At 34.5% G+C, this 26,640-nt stretch overlaps 1 protein-coding gene across 8 annotated transcripts in view; it reads left to right on the top strand.

The window, feature by feature from the left end:
• Nucleotides 1–26,640, top strand: part of Cdh18 (cadherin 18) — an 860,101-nt gene that overhangs the window by 666,772 nt on the left and 166,689 nt on the right. For all 8 annotated transcript variants that reach the window (XM_016000295.3, XM_042261387.2, XM_016000299.3 and 5 more), the window contains one exon: nt 6,077–6,196. In XM_016000295.3, coding sequence (XP_015855781.1) covers nt 6,077–6,196 — 120 coding nt within the window. The remainder of the gene's footprint in view (nt 1–6,076; nt 6,197–26,640) is intronic.

The following is a 26,640-nucleotide window of genomic DNA, read 5'->3' as shown; positions in this document are numbered from 1 at the left end:
TAATGTCCTGTTGGTAGATTTTGCCTTTAATAACTATGGAAGTCTTCTTATTGTTTGTGAAAATCTTCTAATTGACAAACTTTTGTTTGACGGTTATTTTTTCCTGATACTAAAATAGCTGTGTGTACTTGTTTCTTAGTTTCATTTGCTTAGAATACATTTAGCCATCCTTTATTTGGCATTAAAGTGTTTCTTGAGGGTAACAACAAAATGGATCCTGTCTTCTCATCCAGTCTGCTAGTCTGTGTCTTTTTAGTCAGAGATACTGAGATGTGTGTTTTAATATCTGTAATTTTATTGATTTTTGAGTATTTTTCATATCTTTTTTGAATAACTGTACTGATACATTTATTTCTTCTCTAAAAACCCTTGGGCAGGTTGATTTTTCTTTTTCAGATTGAAGTATTCCTTCGAGTATTTTTTTGTAGAGTTGGTTTTGTTCTCATAAATTAATTTGTTTTTATCATGGAAAGTTTTAACTTATCTTTAACTATTAAATAATAGTTTTGGGGTATAATAGTCTGGGTTAACATTGGTGGTCTCTCAGAATTTACAGAAAATCTTCCCAATCCCTCTGGCTTTGAGGTTTTTGTGAAATAATCAGTGTTAATCTAGTAAGCATCCTTTATAGATGACTCCACTTTTCCCACTTGCAGCTTTCATTACTGCTTTTCTATTCCCTGTTTTAATGTTTTAACTCCAATAAAGCCTGGAGAGTTTTTTGTTTTTATTATTATTTTTCATTATGTCTATGTTATGTTCTGCCCGTCTCTTATACTAGGTAGGGAACTCTTTTTCCAGGTATGGAAAGATTCATTCTATGTTTCTGTTGAAGACTTCTTTTGTTCCTCCACTGTCATATTCTTCTTGTTTGATACCAATAAATCATAAACTAAGTCTTTCCATAGAGCATCAAAACTTGCTCATTTTCCACCCAATTCCTGTTGATATTTACTGTTTCATTCATGTTAGTGATCTGCCAAGTGCTCCATCCCTGACTCTGTTTTCAACACCACCCATTCTGTTTGGTGAAGCTTTCCACTGAGTTTCCTAATTTGTTTCTTGAAATTTCAGGACCTTCTGCTTTTCAGTTGAGATTTTAAAATGAAGTAAAATTCTATTCTTATGTGTCTTTTATCAGTTGTTTGAACATAGTGATAACCATTATCTTAAATTGTTCGTCAATTTGTCCATGTTATTTTCATCAAGGGATTTGTATTTTTTTGGAGCTGATATGTTATTTTGATTTTTCTCAAGAGTTTTGAATTTATAAATGTCTTTTGTCTATAGAGTTAGATAATAAATGTACCTTTATTCAGGTAGATGCATCTGAAATGCAATGGAATTCCATGAAGGGATATCTGAGAGAAAAATGTCAAGAAAAGAGGAGAGGCAAGAAAAAAATGACTGGGTGGAGAAACTGAATATATAGATATTTTTCAGAATAGATAGATGAGTTTGAACTGTATAATCTTATAAAGCTCAATATCATATATTTGTAAATATCATTATGTACAACATTTTCAATATACTGATTTCATTATTAAATTAAGTAGCTTAATTTAATCTATCACCTATAGGGATGACTTTTCCACATTCTTTTTAAAGAAATACATATCATTTCATTGATTACCTTTTTTAGTTTAAAGAAGAGAATGTAAAACTTAGTTGCCTAATGAGAAATTTCACATTGTATAGTTCAATAAGTATGTAAATAAAATGTAAAAATAAACAGGCCATGATTTAGGCACATAGTAGCATAAAATGAAATAGAGACTGAATGTGTGTGTGTTTGTGTGTGTGTGTGTGTGTGTGTGTGTGTGTGTGTAAGTGTGTATGAGCATGCACATGTCTGTGTTTCACCTGCATGTGAACATGGAGCATCATAAGTATGTCATGAGACAATTTATGGGATTTGATCCTCTCTTTTTTGACCATGTGAATTAGAATAGATCTCAGGTCAGTAAGCTTGGCAGCGAGCAAGATGTCCATCTAAGTCATCTTGCCAGATCCTAAAATAGTGATTTTTCTGTGGGTATCAACATAGGTGTTTCTTAAGTGTCATCTCAGACATATTTTTGAAAATGTTATAAAAATGTTATAACGTTTGAATGAATAAAGTGTGAATGAAGTCCACAACAACTATAAGTCCACTGTGATTAGTCGGTTAGTGAAATTCTAGTCTTCTGTGTAGCACAAAATTTATACTGAGTCTTGTTTTTACCTGAAATCCTGGGGAAGTCTTCTGAGACGTAAGCCTTAAGAGCTTCCCTCAGTGAAGTCTTTCAGCCTTCATAAGTCTTCAGCTTATTTTTATCCAAAGGTTTTGCTTAGTCTTGATTCTCTTGGGATTTTAACAGAGTTGTGAACTCTAACAAATTATGTGTAGCAATTGGCAATCTCACAGAGTATTTGCTTGGTATTAAAATGCCTTGTTAAATATTTCAAATTGGTCTTTAGAGACTTTCAAAGAAGTCCACTCATATGTTTCTTGTTGATATGAAACTTGACAAAATTTGTGCTATTTAAAAATCATCAGAACAAAGAAAAGCCAAGCGAAGAGAGTGACAAGGTGGATTCTCCAGAGGAAAAAAAAGGACTTAAGTTATATTGTAAAGATATTCTGAATGCGTTTTTTCATGTATGTAAATCTTTTCAGATTTGTATAAAACATCAGCTGAGAGAACTAATCCCTAGACTGGGAACAGAAAGTGTGTGCCACAGGAAATACTGAGAGTACAATACTGCATAGGAAATGGCTTATGTACTTCAGAATACAGCATCGCCAGAATTGCCCTTTTCCCTGGAAATGCTTCTGCAAACAGAAAATGTTTCCATCCACTTAGGCAGGATTTCTCTAATGAAAAGCCAGTGAGTTGGGGAATGTGATGTAGGTTTAATAAGTATTAATCAAAACAAAATATTTCTCAGAGGATATTAGAGTCCAATTTCAACATTCTGACAGATTAGTGCAATTGGGGACCTTATTCTATATATCTTCATTTGAAAATTTAGAAGTTTTCTCCTTTTTATCATGGACATAATTTAGCTATATACTAAATGTATGTATGAATGAAGAAGTTGCATACTCCACTGTGAGAGGAATGTTGAGGAGAAAAACCTATCAGAAGTTTTCTCACCTCCACACATGCTGGGTGGTATGTACATAAAACACATACAAAAACAATTTTTAAAAGAAGTAAAAAAAAGTTTTGTTTCATATGAACTTTTAAAGAAAAGTAATGTTATTCATTAAAATACCCAATATATTTCATCCATTAATTCATTTTTAAGCATCAACAAGTAGAAAATTAGGAATATATGAGTCTCCAAAAATATTAAGTTATACCAAATTCAATCAACATGGACAATGTTTTTTTGTTTACCTCACTCAACAATGTATCTGGAATCAAATATCATAGGAAATTATTCACTTTTTTCTTCTTGGTTTCTAATTTTAGAGTCTTGCTAAAATTTAACTGTCAGTAAGGAGGACAGCTACCATTTATTCCTTTTCAGTGTTTCACACTTCTGTAAAGTAGGTGACTCATCCAACAGAACAGTTTCATCTCACAGCTGCAGAAAGTACAAACAGGAGATCCGTGTTTTCACGGCCATGTTCTTCCTCAGTACACTTAGTGTGTCCAATGTTCTCATATATTTTTTGCTACTTTATCCCTGCTTCTCCCTCGTAGTCTATTGCAACCTGAGTGTTTGTTGTTTGGGGGCTACAAGTCCATCATGCACTGAATCATCATTATCAAAATACTTAACCATTTTCGCATTGTAAAATTTGCACTTCTTATAAGCTCGAGCCAAATCTTCTTCCTTCTGTCCCGACCTGCAGACCATATGGTCCTAGTATACTTTTCAGCATCATATGAGCAAAATAACACAATGTAAAAATCATGCAAGGTTGACCTTTTAAACTTAGATCTAGTTAAATAAATGCATGCATGAGTAGCCAATTCATTTTTCCTTTCTTTCTTGAGTAACATGCTATATTATAGCGTGGTACAGCTTAATGATTGTCCCACTGTAAGACATTTGGTCTATTTCCAGCATAAGACTATGGCAAACAATTATTCTACAAATATTTATAAAATGTTTGTATATCAATATACTCTACTTGTCATAAATGCCTTAGCCCAATTTTCTGGGTCATAGTACAATTGTGAATTTATCTATTTATTTATTTTTAATTTGTTTTAAGATTTATTTATTATGTATACAGTGTCTTCCTGTATGCCAGAAGAGGGTGTCAGATCTCATTACAGATGGTTGTGAGCCACCATGTGTTGTTGGGAATTGATCTCAGGACCTCTGCAAGAACAGCCAGTGCTCTTAACCTCTGAGCCATTTCTCCAGCCCCCTGAATTTATTTTTTTTAAAGGCAGCTGCACTCACATATTTCTCCACATTAGAGTTTGTATCAACTGTTTCTCTGAACCACTGCCAGGATTTAGTTCCCAGTGTATTACACTAATCTACAGTTTAAATGTAGATGTGACATAGTCTTCATCATCTATATATATTTCAGATTCTCATTGTGTAAACCTAAATATATGTCTTAAATATTTATTACATTATTAGACATTTATATGCACTTACATTGCAAATAAAGAATTTCAAGTGAACTTACTGAATCTCTCAGGAGTTCTAGGAACCCTTGAAGACATAGAATCAGCTTTGATTATTTCTGTGCCTGGATTTCAACATGGAAATAAAAATTTTGAAGCAGACTGATATTAGAATAAATGTTTGCAAAATTTACAACAGAAAATTATTCCACTCTATATTCAAGAACCAGAATTAATACAAATTCCATGAAGGCTCTTTTGGTTGTTGAAATGTTTTTGTTTGATACACAGTTTTAAGTATTAGATAATATTTTCTAGTGGTGAAGTATTCATCATAAGATAATTTGTAAAGTTAATTTTGTTAATAGAGTAAAGTATTTACAAACTAATCATAAAGTTGAACAACCCTTAATAGTTGGCTGTCATATGCTGGGGAATAATTTTAACTTAAGAATAATTCCCATATAAAACAGATGTATTTAATGAAACACATGGTTCTCAAAGTATGAACAAAAAAAACAACAGGATAGCACATCCCAAAATATGCATTGTAATGTTTATTAATTACTTTAAAGGGACTGCTCTTCAAAAAATATTTTAGTATTTGTTTTTAAAAGACAATTATGTCCATATTGTATAGGAGCCACAAAATAAATGAAATTTGAATCAATCATGGTAGTTTGAGACTCAGTATTCAAGGTATATAAAATAAATAAACTAATGAATACAAGATAAAATATGGGTTAAGTGGTTGTTTCACTGATAATATAATTTGTCCATCTTCTCACTTTAATAACACACTATGCAATCGTTATTAAGAATGTTCTTAACTCATGAACTACATAGACTCATTGTACTCTTGATTTAACAAAATACTCAATATTACTTTATTTAAGGTCATCAATAAAAGCCCATTCTTATTAAGAAAATATCAAGAAGAACTTTTTCAATGTTGTCGTGATTTAAGGAATCATAATACAACATCTATCATGTATTTTGTTTGAGTTTGCATGTTACTGATACTATGGAGAGAAAGCAAGCAATTTATATATATATATATATATATATATATATATATATATATATATATATATATATATATATATAACACAAACCTAAGAAGTAATTTACAAGGGGCTGAACAGCCCCCCTCAGTTGTCAAGAGCATTGGCTGCTCTTCCAGAAGATCTGAGGTCAGTTCCCAATTGTTTTTGTTGGGTAGCTCAAAACTCTCCATAACTCTAGTGCTGGGGTATCCAATGCCATCTTCTAGCTTTGTGGGCACCTGCTCTTCCACATGAATATACCCACATACAGATACACATTCACATAAATACAAATAAATGTAAAAATAAATCTTAAAAAAAGAATTAAAATTAATAGGACATAGTCATTTTAGTAATGCATTGAAACTGAAACAAACCCTTTTACTGTGTTCAAATGAGTCATGTGCTAAATGCCATCACACACTAAAATTTGTTTTCCTGAATGCACAGGTACCTCTGTTCTACAGGTGACAGCTACGGATGCAGATGACCCCACCTATGGAAACAGTGCACGTGTTGTTTACAGTATCCTGCAAGGACAACCTTATTTCTCTGTGGATCCTAAAACAGGTTAGTGAATTTATATACATTACTATGCAAGTGCTTTTATTAATAATACAAGTGATGCTCTTTTATATTTACTCATTGTAAGATAATGACATTTAAATGCATTTAAAATTGCAACTATTTTCCTAAGGCAGTGTAAATATAAAGATAATTGTTTAATTCTATTATTCATACCTGTTAAAATTACTATTGAATATTACTATAACATTTAAATAATACTCTTTTGAAAAGAAATATTGAATATTGTACTAATTAAATAATATTGTCAAGCATTTTGATTTACATATTACTTTTTATTTTCCATCAAAAATGGAAAATTATTCAATAGAATTTCTAGTACCTTATATAAATTTAGTTGTAAAATATATTCTCTGCTACCACACATGAAGATATTCATGTATATGCATATATACACTGCTTATAAATATATGAAATACATTACAATGAGGTACTTCAGTGTTTTCACCTGGGATTTATTTTTCTGAGTTTGAAATTCTTTCAGGTCTCTCATATTGTATTAATTAATGAAATTAACATAATTACCAAAAGTCTTAAATGTCTTTCTTTAATCAGATAAACCTGTGAATTCTCTCTTTCTGCCTTTTATCCTGGTAAACATTGATATTGTATCACCCCAAAATTTCAATGAACAGTACACAGTAGTCTTGTTTCCTCATCCTATGTCAAAAGATACAGAAAGCAAATGTCCTGGCTAAGTGATCTCTCTCCAGTAAAACAAGGAAACTAAGTACTTGTTTCCAAAATATACACACATTTAACATGCAACTTTCAGGTTTTACAAAATTTAAAGAATATCAAAATGGATTGCAAAAGAAAATAGAAGTCCAGGAAGCTCTAGCCAGCCCCTGGTATTGGTGAAGTTATTAAGTCCACTCCACGTAGATAAAAGGAGATTTATTTAATGGTGTAACTTACAAATTAAGGGATAGGTAGGTCACGGGGGTCTGGGGAAAGTGAATTGCAGTCCAGCAGTGTTCTCTGGAGCTCTGCTCGGTCCACCTCCACCGTTCAGTGTCCCAGAACAGAGAGAGTGCTGACCCATCCAGATCTTGGGTCTCCAGGCGCCTCCCTTGGCCCTGCCTTGTAGGAGTGACAGTTGCAGAAGTCTCTATGGGGTTTGGAACTTCCAGATCAAAGCTGGAATGGCTACCCACTACACCCTGGGGATATTGTGGTAAAACTGAATGCACTCTGACTCAGTGAACATGGAACATTCATGTGTGCACTCTAACTCCATTAACATAGAACCTTCATGGAAAGTTAACAGTCCTTTAGCTATGACCAAAGATGTGTCTCTTCTTAGATGTCTCCTTTAACACATTGCATGGCCTATAAGTAACCCATTTATATATTTATGTAATTATATATAATTCTAAATTAAAAAGAATTGCATCATTTCCCCCTTCCCTTTCCTCCTTCTAGACACTCCCAGGTATGGTTTAGCAACCCTCCTGTGCTGTTCCCCAATCTCAAATTGATAGCCCCTCTTTTTACAATTATTGTTACAGACATGGATGCACAAATATCTAAATACTGTTTGCTGACTTTCTTGCATGCACTTGCTCTCTCTCTCTCTCTCTCTCTCTCTCTCTCTCTCTCTCTCTCTCTCTCTCTCTCTCTCCTGTTTCTGTATGGTTTTGTTTCTGACAAATTTGTATTGGTTAACTAGTTAAGCTGGTCCATTCCTGAGAGTGGCTAATTCTCACTCTCCCAGCAGTCATTAGTTAAATATAGATTTTGTCTAAAGGTAGAAACTCATGAAATCTCCCTGTTCCACATTAGCATGTTTATTGTTTATGTAGTCATTTCTAGGAGAGACTTTCACAGCAGACTTCCTGATATTTTGTCTCTTACATTCATTTGTTGCCTCTAATGAAATGTTCCCTAAGCTGTTGACACAGGAGCTGTGATTTTAGATGTATCCATTGGGGTTGGGTTCTGCAAGATCTCGTGATCTGTGTATTGTGTCCACTTATTGTTTCTGTGATCATCTCTACTTGCTGTAAAGAGAAGCTTCTGTGAATGTTGTGTGTTTGTGAAGGGGGGGGGGTGCTATACTTTTCTGTGACGATAAGGATAAGAGTAAGAATACAATAAGGACATATGCTGGTATAGGAAATGGATAGTAACAGACTTTTTCTAAAGTCCATGACCTTACTAGCCCTGGGAAATAGCTGTTTCCAGTACTAGGCATGTTTCCCTCCCTGTTGACTGAACTTCAGTCCAATTACGCTGCTGTTAGTTACTTATGAGGGAATGTCACTTAGTGTACATTTCTAGATATCTTGCCATGCTGGTCATTGTTGTGATTCACAACTTCTGCAGCTGAGTAGGACAGATTTTGAGAGTTTGCATAGTAGTTTTTGGCATCTCTAGAAGACACATTGCAGAAAGAAGGTTTTCATGCCAGGTATAGGTGGATCATCAGAATTTTGTGGCTTGTGTATGCAGTGTCCTCAGGAATAGGGATATACCTTCAATGTCTGAGAGCCAGGGAAGGACTCCATCAATAGTTGATATTGTTTAGGAAGTTTCTTGGACTACCCTGACCAACCATTCCAAAGAAGGTTTCTCATGGCTGGTGCTAGTTTTATTTGTGAAAGTAATCCTTCATCAGCTCTATGGTTTCAAATCAGGTCTGTTTCAAATCCTCTTATATAATGAAGTACACACCAGTAAGAAGATTCGAGTCTTAAGCACACTTTCATCACCTAATGTGTTAGTCGTGTTTTATTATCATTTTTATAAGAGGATTTGACTAAGTAATCTGCATGCCTTTCCCTAAGGGGTTCCAGCATTCAAGTTCACTGCCAGAAATAGACCTAAAACATTCTGTATCTCTCTATTTTCCCAGATGAAACAATGTAGAACCAATATGCAAAGAGAGAGTTGTAAGTGGAGGATAAACTTGCACAAAAGTATTCATGTATCCATGTTTTATACATTTTAATCATAATATAGACTGAAATATTTTATTGATGAAGTAAAAATGAATATTATAAAGCAAACACCATTAACGTTTTATACCTTATTACATGACATTCCAGTTATTTTAGTTTTGAGATATTTAAGTAGGGAAAAACTCTTATGAACCTAGTAATTAAAATACCCATGTATGGCTGTGGGGTCCTGCCCCACCAGGAACTTAGGTCACCTGTGAAGAGGTGGCCTGGAACCAAGGAAAGATAAGTGTGCTGCAAGGCCATTCCCCAGCCTCCCTCTTACCCAAGGATAATCAGACATAGTGGGGAGTCAAGTGTTAGGCAGTAAGCCTCTTATAGCAAAAACCTCAGAACCCTAGGAGCGGGTGAAGGAGCCGACCAATCATTTCACAGGTCACCCTACTTACAAATTGTTTATGTGCTGATATCATCTTCTGATCTTAGTATAAACAACCTGAGCTAACTTTCTTGGCACTATTTGTGTCTAATTTCCATACAAACAACCCAGCTAACTTCCTCTCAGCACCATCCTTGTATCTACTCTCTAAGTAAACAACTTACACTATCTTCCTCTCCACACCATCCTTTGTGTCTGCTCTCTGCATAAACAGCTTAAAGCTTAAGCTCTATTTGTCTAACTTTCTCTCCATACCCACTTTGTAGCCCATGTATGCCACATATGGCTATTTATATTATTGTTGGACTGAAATTTTGTTGAAAAATGAATCACTTCATTATTGATAAATATGGTCCTCCTTTTGTACATTTCTGCTTTACACAAGTGTCTCAATGAAAGCAATACACATTGCTATGTTTAATTTTTTCCACACATATACCTGTGTATAAGCATATATGTACCAGAATAAATTTTTAATCCATTCATGTTTTGCATATTAGTCAGATGTTTTTGTATAAGAAAAATGTTGTATTTATTTAACAATAAGTTGAAATAAAAGCATCCTGCATGAAATATGTTTTCGACTATAGTACTCTATTTGTACTATATTTATGAATATCAATTTTCTTTGTGTATCATAGTATTTGAATTGTTTCATATGTTTAAGGATGTAAATGCAAATGAGGGAGATTGGCTGCCTAGTATGCTGCTTTAGTTTGCATTTACATAAGTTCTCGTCACCATGCTATTGGTGACAGCATTTAAATGCAGTAGCATTTGGGTATAGTTATATATCATATATATTGTAGTTATATATGATATATATTGCATATATATGTATATGTGTGTGTGTGTGTGTGTGTGTGTGTATGTGTTTGTATGTGTGTATGTATATATCTCACAGGTAAACCAAGCAATGGTTAACACAGAATTTTATCTCAAGTATAAACAGACTCTCACACAGTTCCTAATGCATTAAATTCTATTAGCTCTTGGTTCTCTTTTATTTCCTTCTCTTCAAAATGTGTAGTGTATTAAAGGAAATGTATACTTCCATAGGGATCTGTGTTAATATCAGTATTTCACTAACTAAAGCATAATAGGACTTGTGGGTCTATTTCCTGCTTATCACGCCAGTAATGAAAGAAAATATTTTTAAAGTTGCATTAAGTCAGTAAATGTGTTAAACAGTTATTGCAGAAAGTGCTTAGAAGAGTTCTAAAATAAATATTCATTTTTTTTTCTTCAGAGTTTCCATATTTTGGCTACTTGTGCTTAAAAACCTTATTACCATGCAATTAAACATGCTTAGAACTAATGAATCTAGTTGTAACTGTGTTTCTAAATGCCTGGACTAAATTCTAAACAGACATAGAGAAAATTAGAGAATCAGTTGCTATGATATGGTGTTACATAAGAGGCATTTGCAAAGTCATTTACAAAGGTGTATTTTAATAGTATAACTTTAATTCCATTCTCCTAATTGAATGATACTTTTCAACACATTCCCAATTACTTTTATTGAAGACCAATTATAATAATGTATAACTTAACTTTTCTCCCCTACTTACATTGAGATTTCAGTGCTTATCATTAAAAATTAGTACTGGTACTGCCTTATTTTCATTATGTTAAAAGGTACATTTTGATATTCACCTCTATTTTATAGTAATGAGTTCCCAAAGTGTCTTTGTTTTTCTATTGTAGAAACCATATGTTAATACCTGTATCCAAAGATACGAATGATGAGATTATTCGTTCAACATATTGCATAGATAATAATTAATAACTTGTGGAATTTAAACTGAAATTCCATTAATTAGTACTGTGAATCAAAACTCTTGTAAATTATAAAATGTTCAAACTTTATTATAGTCAATGTGATGTTCCTCAATATATAAGACAACTAAAGAGTACCAACTAAAATATTATTTTAAACATTAACATTTGAAAAGTAGAAAAATTTATAGTGACAAAATATCAAAAATGTATTATTTATAACAGATTATGAATGCAGCATTGGTGTAGAATAAGCAAATAACTACATTTGCTATTATTGAAAGCAGAAAAACTTGAGCAAGATATTTTAGGAAAGTTGCTGTGGTCCATTATATGGGGATCATTTTTTTCAACACAACACATCTCAATCCAATGCTGTCATTGTAGTGTAAACATCATTAGAAGTAAACCACAATGTTGAAGACTTCTGTGCTTCTATGAGGTGGTGACAACAGTAGCTGAATAATCCATTGATGTCACATAAAATCTAATTTCATTATCTAGGCCAAAGAAGCAGAGATGAAGGAGATGCCTTCTCTTGGGAGCAGAAATTAAGTATTACATACAGCACAAATGTGCAGTTTTTATTTGGGAAGGAAATCTATTTAATGGTCTTTCCTCTGATAGGGACTTGATGGTTCTCTTAGCAGAAGGCACTCTATGTTAATTTCTGCTAAGGCACAGAATAAAGTCTCTGGTACAAATGGTTTCATTTCTCATGATGGTCAGTTTAGGAAATTTGAAAATCTAGATAAAGCAGAAGTCAGGAATAAAGAACAATTAAGAACTCTCTACTGGCTTACCACATGTGAGGTCAAATCTACTTATACTTTATTAAAATGTTGTGTCTACTATGTCAGTCGACAATTATGTCACTCATGCATACATATCACAGAGTTAGCTTTTGATACACAATAAATGGTTGAGCCAAATTTTTCTGCGTTATCTTTATCTTATGAAATTGAATTTTAATTGTTTGTAACACCATATATATATATATATATATATATACTAATTTCTGTAAACATGTTTATTTATAACTTATAAGCATTTGAAATCATTTCATTTATAAATAGCATGCTTAATTTTCAGGCATATAAAAGTAATACAGTTTTAATGATGCACTTTAATTTTATACACTTGCTTTCAGCACTCCTAGTATGGTTTAGCACTTAAATATTGTGTGCTGTTTTATATTAAAAAGCAGACATTGAACACCAAGTTTCTTGTTAATCACACACTTCTGCAGGAATTATATCTATCCCATAGGACAGGAAACTCCTCACTTACAATACAGAGCTTTCTGCTTATGGTAACATGTAGTTCTAAGGCTCAAGTCCTATCACTAATTATTTAAGTATGAAATGTTATAGATGTAGTGAAAAAGTTCACTTGGTCATCCTACCACAATATTTATGCACTTAATATATTCATGTTATAATTAGCTCATTTAAAATATTCAATGTGACATTTATGTATAATATTTTCCAAGAAATAATATTCTTTATTAAAGGTATCTGTTTAGAGATACTTTACACTTTGATACAAAGGTACAATTTACTATTTATTAAATAGGTCAGATTCCTGAACGTTTTAATTCCAATTTCAGTGTATATAAATTTATACTGGTGGTACCTGTGTAGATATCTTCACAAAGTTAGTGAAATGCTCTTAGCCCAGTCTCAGGCAAAATGAAGGTGTCCAGCAATGTTCTGTGCCCTCCTGATTTTATCCTGTAAGATTAAGAAGATTTCATTACCATTAAATGGAGGGTGGTCATGTCTTTGGAGCAGTGTTATCTGAAATGGGAAAAAAAAAGTGAATTCCATTGAAAGAAGTATTTAGCATAGATTTCTATATAAATTTTCCCCCAAGTAAGGAAGTTGCCATTTCAATTTTTTTTTAACAGTGTGGCAGATCAGAATCTAATTTTATTTTTCTGCAAGTACATATTCACCTTTCTTTGCATTAGTTATTGAAAAGCTTACCCACTTTTCCAGTGCATGTTTTTGACAGTTTTGTCAAAAATTAAGTGTGTATAGCTTGTGTGGATTTACCTCTGTCTCTTTGTAATGTGCCAATGGTTTACAGGTATGTTTCTGCACCAGTGTCAGGGTCTTTTTAACACTGTGATCAGTACTATATTTTAAACTCATTTGCTGTATTGGTTTTGTGTTCTTCCTGGTTAGAAGAAGGTTGTTTTAGATATCTGGGTTCTTCTCTGCTTCCTTAAGAATCCTAGAATTATTATTATTATTATTATTATTATTATTATTATTATTATTATTATTTTGTAGTTCTATAAAGAATGTCCTTGGACAATTTGAGGTGGGATTGCAGTGAATCTCTTCAGCTTTCAACACAGCCCTTATTGTGATATAAATCCTGCCAATTTAAAAGCATAGGGCTGAATTTCACCATCTGGTGGCTTCTTCAATTTGTTTTTCATCATCATAAAGTTGCCCTTACAGAGGTCTGCCAACCCTTTGTTCAGATTTATTCCAACACGTGTTTTCTTGGTCTCTTTATCAGAAATGCGATTGTCTGTGCCTATAGAAGCTACTGGTTTGTGTATATTGATCTTGTATCTGTCCAGCTACAAGGTACCTATCAGATTCAGAGAATTTTAGGTGTAGTATATGTTCTTTTTTAAGAGTAGAATAACTTCGAATAGATCTAAAACATCCACTTAAACCGTAAACCCTGCAACTGCTAAAGGAGTGCAGGAAAACACTTCCTGACATAGATAGAGGAAACACATTTCTTCATAGAACCACAATAGCACAGACGGCACAGACAAATGGAATCACAAGAACATAAAAGCCTAAGGACAGCGAAAAAAATGATCAAAGGGTTCAACAGGCTACTAAATGGCAGAGAATCACTTCCTGCTCTATTTCAGTCAAGGATTTTGTATTCAGAATCTATAAAGTGTTACAAATAATTAAAATAACAATAAATAGACATACACTGACACAAAAACATGCTAATTCATGAAGTTGCCAATGAAGTAAATACATGGTTATAAACATAATAGAAAGTGAGTTATAGAAAGATGGCTCAGCACTTAAGAACACAGTACATGCTGCTCTTCCAAGAAGACCTTAATATCAGGTGCCCATGTCTGGTGGCTCACAGTCACCTGTAACTTCAGCTTCTAGGCTATTGATCAGCTCTGGCCTCAGAGAACACTTACATTCATGTGCACATACACACATGAAGACATATACATAATTGAAAATAAAAAAAAAATGAGTTTTTAAAAAAGGAATAAAAATGGCCTATGAATGTTTTTATATTCTCAGTATCCTTAACTATTATGGAAAGTCATTATAACTTATTTTGAGGTTCCATCATACCCCAGTCAGAATAGAGACCATCATGAAAATGTATGCTGTAGATGTAACCAACAATCTTATTAAATAAGAAACACAGAACCAATGCAAAGAAGAAAGCCAAGAGGTCAGAGCTAAGAGCTATAACCTTACTCTTCCTCCTGCGGTGGTCCTTCCTCTCTGAATCAGAGTTACTTCCTGTGTTTAAGTCTTTATATAGGGTTTCTGTTCTGCTTTCTCATTGGTTGTAAACCCAACCACATGACCACCTTGTCACGGCCTCTCTGTATCGACCTCCAGGTCTTCTATGGTTGGTATTGGGATTAAAGGTGTGTGTATCCAATGCTGGCTGTATCCCTGAACACACAGAGACTTACCTAGCTCTGCCTACCAAGTGCTCGGATTACAAGCATACGCCACCACTTCACTGCTTTCCTATGGCTTGCTAATAGCTCTGACCACCAGGGCAACTTTATTTATTAATATACAAATAACATTTTAATACAAATAAAATATCACCATAGTATGCTGATGTAGATATGAGCAAATAAGAACCCTATCCACAGCTGGAAAGAGTAGAAACTAGTATATCCACTAAGGAAATTGCTATGAAATAATTTTCAAACAACAGGAAACAGTACCATATAAGCAAGCTGTACAACTCCTTGGCAATGTGATCTACAATCTTTTACAGGGTTCCTGTGCACCCCTGCTTACAGTAGTTTTTCTCTAGTATGAAGAAAATAGAATTAGTCTAGATGTTCAGCAACAGATGAAAGGAAAATAAAAACATAATAAAAACATAATACATTCATTCCGTGGAATATTGTCCAGCCAGAAACAAAAATGAAATCTCCAGAAAAATGGATGGAACTATAAAAAGTTGTCCACCAAGTTAACTCTTTGGATTTAGAAAGACAAATAACCACATCCACTCTCATATCCTAGCTGAAGCTATCCTTTTACTGTGTACTCAGATGAGAGGAAGCATGTCAAAGACAAGGACACTAGAGAGGGGACTCTCAGACTAGACAAAAAGGCTGAAAGTGGAAGAAAACAGAACTGACAAATGGGATGGAAGGAAAAGCAGGGAACTGGAGGGGATGGAATGAGAAAAAAATACGTAGGAAAATCCCATATGGAAAGCTAAGACTCTATAACTTAATTTAACAAGTGTTAAAGAGGGTTTGGAACTCAAAATGATTTTGCCAGCTTATTTTCCAATCATGTTTAAGAAATCCTTTACATAAATCATAAACAAGAGAAATACACAATTATAAAAATTAAGGCTAATTTTCAACATTCTTACTTGTTCACTTAAGGTAGCTCATCAATATTTTCTGTTGTATTTAATCAATGCAAGTTTATTTCATTTTAACAAGCACTAAAAATATGAAGAATTCTGTTTTAAATGTTTAGAAAATATACATTTTATTTATAAAAGTCTTGTATATCTGTTATAACGTTACATGATTCCATAAAAATGTGTATTAGAATTCATAAAATAATAATAGTAATGTTCTCTTGTTTAAATAATTATCACTACATTTTAATAGTACAATAACAGTTGATATATAATAATCATAATTAATAATAAGCAAAATCAGATACTTATCAGTCCCCAATGCTAAAGGTTATACTTCTTTTGTAGATAAATGCAATGCAGTGATTCAGAAGTGTATCTCAGCATGGCTTTACTGAGAGAACATTATATTACTTTGTCAAATTCAAAAAAGATTTGAAGGAAAATAGTTCCTAAGAGACTCTATGGGGCAAAGCAACACAAAAGGAGATGCATTTTGTAAAATATTTAAAACATGAACGGATAAAGGACCATTAGCATATATTAGCCTTTGCACTCCCTGTCTCTCACTCATTTTGCATATTCCATTGTTTCTCTGATTTCACTACATGGTGGAGCTCCATTCAACAGATCTTCTAGCTTCCTTGTTGCTACAATAGTTTTGTTCTGACAAACACTTGATGGTTTTATCAAAGTTTGAACATCATTATGTAGATCACGCTGCTGACTCCAGTCTTAGTTACAGTTTCTATTGTTGGGAAACAAAACGAAACAACACCATGACCAAAAACAACTTGTGGCAGAAAAGGATTTTTTTCAGCTTATATCATGACTTATCACTAAAGGAAGTCAGTGTAGGAACTTAAGCAGGGCAGGAACATGGAATCAGAAGCTAATGCTGAGGTCACAGATGAGAGATGCATATTGGCTTTCTTCTCTTGGCTTGCTCAGCCTGTTTTTTTCATAGCAGCAAGGACCGACCGACTCTCTAGGGTGGCAACATGCACTGTGAACTGTCCTGCCACCCACATCAATCATAAATTAAGAAAATGGATCACAAGATTGCCAACAGTCTAATATGGTGGGGTGGAATGATTTCCTTAACTGTGGTTCCTGCTTCAAAAAAAAAAAAAAATGACTCTAGCTTGTGTCAAGCTGACATATAACTAGCCAGCACGGCTTCCTTGATCTTAATGCCTGTGATTAAGCACAGATTCAGTCACTGGAAGAGTAGCACTCATGATATAGTCCTATGCCAATGCACACAATTCAAATACTAGTTAACAAATAGATTTCAATGAATTTATGTTGTGCTATTTCCATATGTACAAACAACCAAATGTGACTAAGGCTAGAGACCATGGTGAGACTTGCTTTGTAGTCTGATAACTCAATTTCACTGTAAAATTCACTGTCGTGGTAGGTGTAAGGCAGGCATCAAAAATGTGGGCTCATTCCTCCCAAGCCCCTGCCTATGAAAAGAAAAAAAAATGGTGTTCTCTGTTTCTGAGGACTCACTGAACATTTTCAAGACTGCTGTTGTGCAGAACAATGATTCTTATTTTCACAGTTTGTTTAATTTAGCAAAATTATCTATAGTTTTGCAGAAAAAAGTACTTATTCTCTGAAATTTTCTTTAAAAATTAAAATTGTCTTAACTATACATTACAGCATCTGCCATTTCTCTACTCTTCTATAAACATCTATTTTTTTGGCAGTTTTTTTCTTTTAGCCACATAAGCTTAAAATATAGGACTTTTCTAATGATTGCCAGAAAATTAGTACTGAAAGGCTTTTAGTGAACTAAGTATTTGGGGACATCAGAACAAATTAAAGTATTGTTGACTCATGGAATCACTAAGTAAACTGTTACTGGTAAAACCATATATTCTATAAATACTTAATTGAACAAGAAATTCCTAGGTTACAAATTCCCTGAGAGCTGCCCTTACTCATTTGCATACTCTGCAAGGGAATTAGTATACTTTTTTTAATTAAGAATTTTTTTTCATTTACTCACCAGAGATCCCCCTCTTCCTTTCTTCTGCCCCTCAGCCTTCACACACAACCGACACCTCCATTCCCCCCCACAAGAAGGCAAGGCCCTGCCCATCCATTAGAGGCAAGTCCAAGCCCTTTCCCCTGCCTCAAGGCTGCATGAGGTGTCCCATCATAGGCAGTGAACTCCAAAAAGCCCCCTCGTGCACCAGGGGGCCCCCCAAGCAAATTAGGCTACCCAGTTGTCTTGCCATGCAGAGGGCCTAGTCCAGTCCCATACAGGCTCCATAGCCATTGATCCAACTTTCATGGGTTCCTACTAGTTTGGTTTGGTCATCTCTGAAGGTTTCTCCATCATGATCCTGATATATTTGCTCATAGAATCCCTCTTTTCTCTCCAACTGGACTCCTGAATCTCTGCCTGGTGTTTGCCTGTGGATCTCTGCATCTGCCTCCATCAGTCATTGGAGAAAAGCTCTGTGATAAGATTAGTACACTTTTAACATATGAAAGATGATAGTACCTTCTTTCATGCAGCATATTATTCATCTCTAATTTTAATGACCACCTTGAGTTTCTGTTATAATTGCATCATTTTTCAAAATGTTTCAGATCTTTCACATGTCTAAGTCAAGAATAAATAAAGAAAACATCATTTTTGTCTGTTTCTTAACCTCTATTTCCCTAAACATTTTTATGAGTAACACTATCAATATTTTAAAAATACAAGTTTCCTTTAATATTAGGAGAAATGTCTCAGATTCCTACTACAAACCATATGGGAAAAGAAAGATCACATTCTCTGTGGGTCTTAATATTTGGGTGTGTAGAAAGATTGATGAAAGGACATTTTTGTCCTGATTGTTAGTCTGTCAACACTGATGTTTGGAGGGCTCTTATCTCACCTCCTGATGGACAAAGGTCACTTTGGTTTCATTTCCCCAAACACTGATAACAACACAGGCCATAGGGAACTTGTTTATTTGATTTTCTGAAAGTTGAAACAATACTAGAAATAATTTTATGTATGCCAAACAGAATCAACTTGGAATAGAAGTGAAATGCCTCCAAGTGATTTGGCCTCAGTGTCACTGAAATCTGGACGGCTACATGCACTTTGCCAATGCTCTATCTCCCTCTCTCTGAGGGCCATGTTTTCTTGTCTTCATATTGTCAGTTTATTTCAAGTGCTCTACAGAGTCTCAGGTGTGATTACATGGAGATGTAAGAATTTTCTTGGGTTTCAAAATGTTTCACTGATAAATCTAAGAAGCATTAACCTTATATCAAGAGCTATATAGTGAAGATAATTATTCTCAGAACAGCTTTCATTCTCCTTGTACAGAGTTACCTGAAGAAAATATAAACAGTTGCTTCAAACAAAATGTTTCCTGCTTTGCTAACTAAAGATTTACACTCACCTATAACACTTAACATTCATGTTAATTCAAACAGGGCTGGAACCCGCAGGCAAGAACAGAAACAAAGGCTTTAGCAGGATGCTGCTTACTGGCTTGCTCTTCGTGTCCTTTCAGCCTGATTTCTTATAGAACTGAAGATAGCCAGCCCAGGGGTGGCAACATCCACCATGGGCTGGGAACCTCCTCATCCATCACTTATATATGAAATGTTCTACAGACTTGCCTACTGCCTGATCTTATAGAGGCATTTTCCCAGTCAATGTTGCCTACTATCAGATGACTCTAGCTTGTGTCAAGTGAATAAAAATTGTCAGCACGATTACTACATAAGCTTTGTGCCGCCGTTGCAGTAGCACATCTTGAAAGCAGGACATCATTGCAGATTGTAGGGTTTAGAACTGAATTTGTGTTTCCTCTTCTCTCTTGGTACCTTGAGCCCTAGTTAGTAGGGATAAAGGCTCTATGGTAGGCACTAGCTCAACTTTTTCATCTTCAATGGATTTTGTAAGTATTATCTTCAGCAATAAGGCCTTAATCTTCATTTGTGGGGAGCAATTAATAGCCTTGACAATAGCCTTAGATGATACTGGGTTCCAGTTGGACCCTTTTTCAACTCAATGAATTATAACCCATTATCAGAAATGGTGGCTTCATTTGGTGACTATAAATCTCTAGTTAGGGTTAGGTCTCCCACATTAATTTGTGAATCTGTTTATATCACTTTTATATATGTATGTATTTTAGGAAGGTTCTACTGTGTTAGATTTCCATATGATCCCTTAAATGGCCTTTAGTTTTAGATAAACCTTCACATATTCCCTGTCCACTCCCAATTTTCCCTCACCTTCCACATTTGAACCTCCCTTTACAGTCCACTCATCCTGTCAACTCAAAACTATCTATTCTATTTCCTTTTCCTGGGGAGACACAACCTCCTCTGCTAGCCTCTTACTCTACACTTAACCTTAGTGGTTATATAGTTTATAGCCTGTCTCTCAAAGACTTAACTTCTAGTATCCATATAAAAGCAAACACATATCTAGATTACCTCACTCTGTGTGATTTTTTGCTAGCTTCATCCATTTACCTGTGAATTTCATTATTTCATTTTTTTAAAGAGATGGCTCTTATATTCATTCTGCCCTCTCTTTTACAGTTATCCCTGAACTTTGTACTTAGGGGCATGATATAGATGACCTATTTACTGCTGAACACTGAACAGAATTTCCATGCAAATCGAACAGTTTTGAGTTTCTTTGTTTTTCCATTTATTGCAAGACAAAACTTCTCTTTTGAGAACAGAGAATTGCACTGTCCTATAGATATGACAATGAGACATTAGGAATCATTTTTATACTCTGTTTATTAGAATAGTAGTAGTAGATTCCCTTCTCGTGGCTATGACCTATCTATCTCCATGATCTGAAAACTATGCCTGGTAAAAACTCTATCAAGTCTTCAATCAAACCAGAAACTATTTGGTTACACCTATGATTTTTGAGTCATTGTTGTACCAGTAGACATATCTCAACAGGGCAGTTGTTATTATTGCTCATAGGATTTGCAGCTAGGTAAGAGTGTTGAGTACCCCTCTCCTCAAGAGTATGCATAGCACCTTCCAGAACTATAAAAGCTGGCCAGACAAGATAAAGAAGTGTGTCCTGTTATTTAAAATTTGTTACTGATTACAGTAACTATATGTCTCCATAGGATTGCTTACATATTTTAATTGTTTTTCTATTTGCCTATTTTGGTCACTTGATTTCATAATTAACATAGAATACACACACACATACACACACACTCATGAACATTTATACATCATCAGATCAGCATATAGATCAAGGGTAGAATACTATTAGCAAACACAAGACCCTAAGGATATATCCCTGCCCTAAACAAAAGTATTTCATACCTGTTTCATGTTTCTTCTGCCAATGTTGACTAAAGTCTTCACTACATGCCAGTTGTAAGGTAAATTTTAGCATAGCTACAAAGGCCCATGGCACAGTCTTTTGAGAAAATAAAATCCCTATTGGGAATCCTTAACACACACAATCATGCACAGGACTGGGAGTTCCTGAAATTTCCTGACAGGCAAGCTTTTCTTTCAGTATTCTCATGCTTTCAAAACACCCGCAGGAGACTGTCACTCTTAGTTTGTGGAGCATTCATCCGAGGCAGAAATAACTTATGTATTAAGCGATGAGGGCTTTATGGTCCCAAAGCTTCTCTGTACAGACAGCATACCTGCAAACCAAAGGGGGAGAGAGAGAGAGAGAGAGAGAGAGAGAGAGAGAGAGAGAGAGAGAGAGAGAGAGAGAAGGAAGAAAAGTGATTGAAACATTTAAATAGCTCATGAAATTCTGGGTTTAATGCACACTGATTTAAGTATTAAATGTCTATATACATGTTCTTTTGGGTGTAGATACATAGAGCATAGAAGTTTTATAACACAGTTATGGACTGTAGGTGACATATGCTCTATACTTGTAAAGCATTTCTTCATGTATTTATTCCTTGACTACATATTTATGATGCTTTATATGTGGCATTACCTCTGAGAGCTGAATGTTTACGATGCTGTTTCCCTGATACATCCTCTACACACTCACAGTGCTCCACTCCTTCTAATAGTATCCCTTGAAAACAAATTGAGTGGCAGTCTTACAACTGTCAAAACGTCTCATTGCTGCTCACATCCCTCTCAGGCCTGCCAAACAATCCAGTGCTGCTCTCCAGGTGACTGCTTGATTGAGCACCAGGAGTAGCTGATTGATAAGGATTTTAAAGAAAGCATACACTTTGTTTTGTTTCTTTTCTTGCTGGATGGCCACAGGAAAACAGTCAAGCATCTTAACTGTTTAAGCTTTTTTATGTTCAGTTAGATCCAAGAAAGTAGAAAGTGATATTGGTCAGAGGTTTAATTTTTACAGCAAATTATTTTCTATTTGTTAATTCCTTAACATATAACATCTTATATGTCTATAGTTTGTCAATCTTTAGCAACTAGATTTTCCAAGGAACACTGAAATTATTGATTCTCTGTGGACAAGAGAGAGCATATTGGAGACTTAGCCCAAGAGACCAGGAAGAAGTGTGTATTGAATGTGGAAGGGAGGACTGTAGCTAGAGTTTTCCTGCCTGACCAACGATCAGGACAAATCTCTGTCACCTGCCAGTCCCACAGCCACTCAGACCCAACCAAGTAAACACAGAGACTTATATTGCTTACAAACCGCATGGCCATGGCAGGCTTCTTGCTAACTGTTCTTATAGCTTAAATTAATCAATTTCCATAAATCAATACCTTGCCACGTGGCTCGTGGCTTACCAGCATCTTCACATGCTGTTTGTCATGGCGATGGCTGGCAGTGACTCCTTCCTGTTCTTTCTTTTCTACTCTCTGTTAGTCCCGCCTATACTTCCTGCCTGGCTACTGGCCAATCAGTGTTTTATTCATTGACCAATCAGAGCAACAGATTTGACATACAGACCATCCCACAGCAGAGAACTTTAGTGTAATTCATCTTTTTATCCTTATCTCAACCAACAATTCTGATATATTATTTATGTCTCATCTCAAATAATAGGCTTCTGTAACTAATATATATAAACCTGGCTTACATAAAAGTACATGTTTGTTACATAAGAAATGCCATTCCTTCTTTTTGTTTGCTATTGCCTATAAAATGAGAGAATAAATAAGTTATTATATGATTACTGTAGAAATTAAATAAAAAATTTTAAAACATTCAGGATAGTGTCTGGCATTTGCTTTATAATCATTATTTACATACTCATGCTTGAAAGACATTTATATCTCTAAATTATCAACAAGAAGAAATTGAATTTTTCTGAAGGCTGAACATGAATATTTTGCCTTCATTTATCCTTAGCTTTTAGTATACTGTGCTAGGTTAGAATAAGTAAAGGGAAAGGAATGATTGTCATATTATATGTTTTCCTCAATATAAAACAATCAATGGAAACAAGTTTATTGCTTTATGTTTAAATTGCTCACCTTCATAAAACTTTGGTTAACTTCAGAATGATTTTTTCAATTATGTGTGTATGTCCTACTGAACATATTGATGCTCTTTGTTTCATGTAGATACAGCCACAAGATCCAGAGAAAATAAACATAGGTTTCTGTCTTTGGGAACTTATTTAGAAAAGCTGCAATGTCATAGCACAGGACTACACTGAACATGTGTTCCGAGATGCCCTTAGCAAGATGACTGGATCATGAGCTCAAACATCCTGGGTGCATTTATCTAATTGTAATCTTCAGAAATCAGTGAGGTATTTGTTTGTTTGTCTTTATCCCCTCCCACCCCCAAAGACAGGATTCCTGTGTGTAACCTGGGCTGTCTTAGAACCCACTCTGTAAACCAGGTTTGCCTCAAATTTAGAGATTTGCCTGCCTCTGCTACCTAAGGGCTGGGATTGGAGCCCTGGCTAAAGAACTCATTGAGTTTTGAAGGCAGCTCTTCTGCATCCTGGATGGCATGAACTGAACAAATTTAATATGACATATTACACACCATGACATCCTGTCTTTCCAAAGGATGTAATGATTCTGTTACTCACAGACTTAAACTTTGAAACTAAGAAACAAAATAAAAATTGCATCCTTGTAAGTTGATGGTGTTGGGTATATTATCACAGCAAAGGAAAACTCACAGACACATGCTTGTTAACAGGAGGTTATACAGATTTATGTGCAACTGAGAGCAAAATAATTTTGATGAGCCATAGGAATAAGAAAAGGACTATACAAATTATTGAATATTTCTTCTTTAGAAAGTGAAACAGGGCAGGACATTTAAAGCAAGGAATTGTAATAATGCTACTATAGTGATGTTTCAGTGATGAAAGTGCTTGCTTGGAGATTAAGTTCAGCTCCCCAGGACCCATGTAAAGACAGACTCAGTGTGATGCATTTATAACATCTGTACTTAGAGGATGGTGATGTGAATATCCCTGGAATGCAGTGGGTATTCAGACTAACTGAATTAATTCACTCTAGGCTCAGTAAATACAAGTCCTAATGAAATAAGGTGGAAGGTAACCAAGAAAGGCCTCCACACATGCACATACACATGCATACATATATGCATAGTTTATAAAAATAAATTGAATTCTATCTCAAGTAAACGAAAAGTATAAAACACTTAATATTTTATTAGCTTGCACATCTACTAAAGACTGTACAACAAACATGTATTTTTGTAGTTAAGGAGGTAGATAATTTGGAATCAGGGAACTATTATTTTTGGGTCCTCTAGAGTTCTTGTCTGGAGCTACATTTAGCAACACTCTTCAGTACAGCTTTTGGTTTCACAGAGAAGAACCTTTCTATAATGTCTCATGTTACAATTTGCTTGGGATCCTATGAACTAATTAACTTGCACATGACCATTCTCTACCAATGGGCTCAATATGACAACTAAAATTTTGGAGGACATAAACATGCATCCTTTGTAGGAATAGGTAAATGATGTCTTTAGACTCTTAACTTTGTACTGTAACATAAGATATTACTATTTATAGTCTACACACTTTCTAGGTTCTAAGTTATTACATTTAGTTTGGAAACATTATTTCAATTTTTCGTAAGTCCATTTACATAGTGCAAGGAGCACTATGTAAACAACATGCATGAGAACATAGAACCCCAAAATATAATGTAAGTAGTGATAAAAGTGGGTATATATTCAGTTTGCCAGCTTATACTTAGATATGCATGGAGTAAGTGTTGAAAAATCCTATTAAATAAACACATTCATTATTTTAAAACTTTCAAAGAAAACATGAAATATAACATACTATGTTTAAGACTAGAGAATATTCTTGGTAGGTTTTAAGCTGTTTTTTTCATTCTGCCATTGTTAAAAAATGGAGAGTTCACAGTTATGTTTGAGGCCCTGTAGAGAAGTGAAGTGTAAATACACAGGTATTATAAGGAATATTGATAAAGAACAACACCCTTATATTTCATACTAACAGCATATTGTAGCCAGCCAAACATGAAATCAGGGGAGGAATGTTGATTATCCCTGAAGTATAAGTGTGATCATCCATCACGATCCTTCAAGACAGGTCAGCTGAGCTTAGAGTGGACATTCTCTTTGTCTCCCTCAACTTCCATGCCAATTTTTATAATTTCTGTAGATGTGTCATTGTGGGAGCCCACAGAGGCTTCCTAGTGAGAAATTACTGAGGATCAGAGAATCTGAGGTTGCTTTACCCAGCAGGACTGCATAATGGGATGATTTGATCACTAGTGTGGTTACCAAGTTTTTGGAAGGGTCTACACTTGGCTTTACAGTATGCTTTGATCTTGCAAAGGGGTGGTCTTTTGACTCTCCCCTTGGAATATTACAAAAAGCCCTTTCAAATAAATGATGAAGCTGTTGGATACTGACCCAGGCCCTCCTGAAGCTATCCTGTGTTTCTGTTTTTCTTCTTGTTGGCTAGGTCTCTCTTTCTAGCTGTCACTTCTTAATTCCTCTTGCCTCCACCTAAGAGCCATTCAAAGGGTGGGAGCCGGACTCCCACATGTTATTAAATTTAATTTATGTGTACATATTTCAACTCTAATTTTTGATGAGTACAAATTATGCCTCTTTTCATTTTTGAAACTGACATTTACTTATTTCTTCTCAAATAAGTATAATAAGACTGCTTTAAAACAATGCGAACTTAAAGATAAGGTAAAGGAAAATAAAATGCCCTGTAATTTTGCCATTTTTATTGGAATATTTTCCAATGTACAATAGTCTACCTATACACCTCATGACTTTGGATACATTAAACTTTTTAGCTTTCTGTTATAATTCAAGCAAAATTATTTTACCTATAATTATACAATTGTGAGTATCTGTTGTTGCCTTATTGGGTCAATTTAGTGCTTTATAAATTCAAAATCTATATCAAATTTAAAAAAAACACTCTCTAGTAGATTATAGAACACAAGGACTACTATAATAGATATAAAATTATAAAACAATAATAACCCCATGGTGAAGACTGTAACATAAGATACAGTTTCTGCTTTGTCAAATGAATATGACTGTGTGTAGAAATGCAAGAAAATGGCCAACTCTCCTAAAGATATAGATAGAATGTAGTGCATCATGTATAGTCTTTAAAGGTGTTGGAACTTTCCAAGAACAGAAAGTAGATTCCATATGATATGTGTGGCTCTATAAAAAACGTTCTTCAAAAAAGAAGCGATGTTCACCT

This window comes from Peromyscus maniculatus, chromosome 15 (assembly GCF_049852395.1).
Source record: "Peromyscus maniculatus bairdii isolate BWxNUB_F1_BW_parent chromosome 15, HU_Pman_BW_mat_3.1, whole genome shotgun sequence".
Classification (NCBI taxonomy): Eukaryota; Metazoa; Chordata; class Mammalia; order Rodentia; family Cricetidae; genus Peromyscus; species Peromyscus maniculatus.
This window is presented reverse-complemented; position numbering and strand designations above follow the sequence as displayed.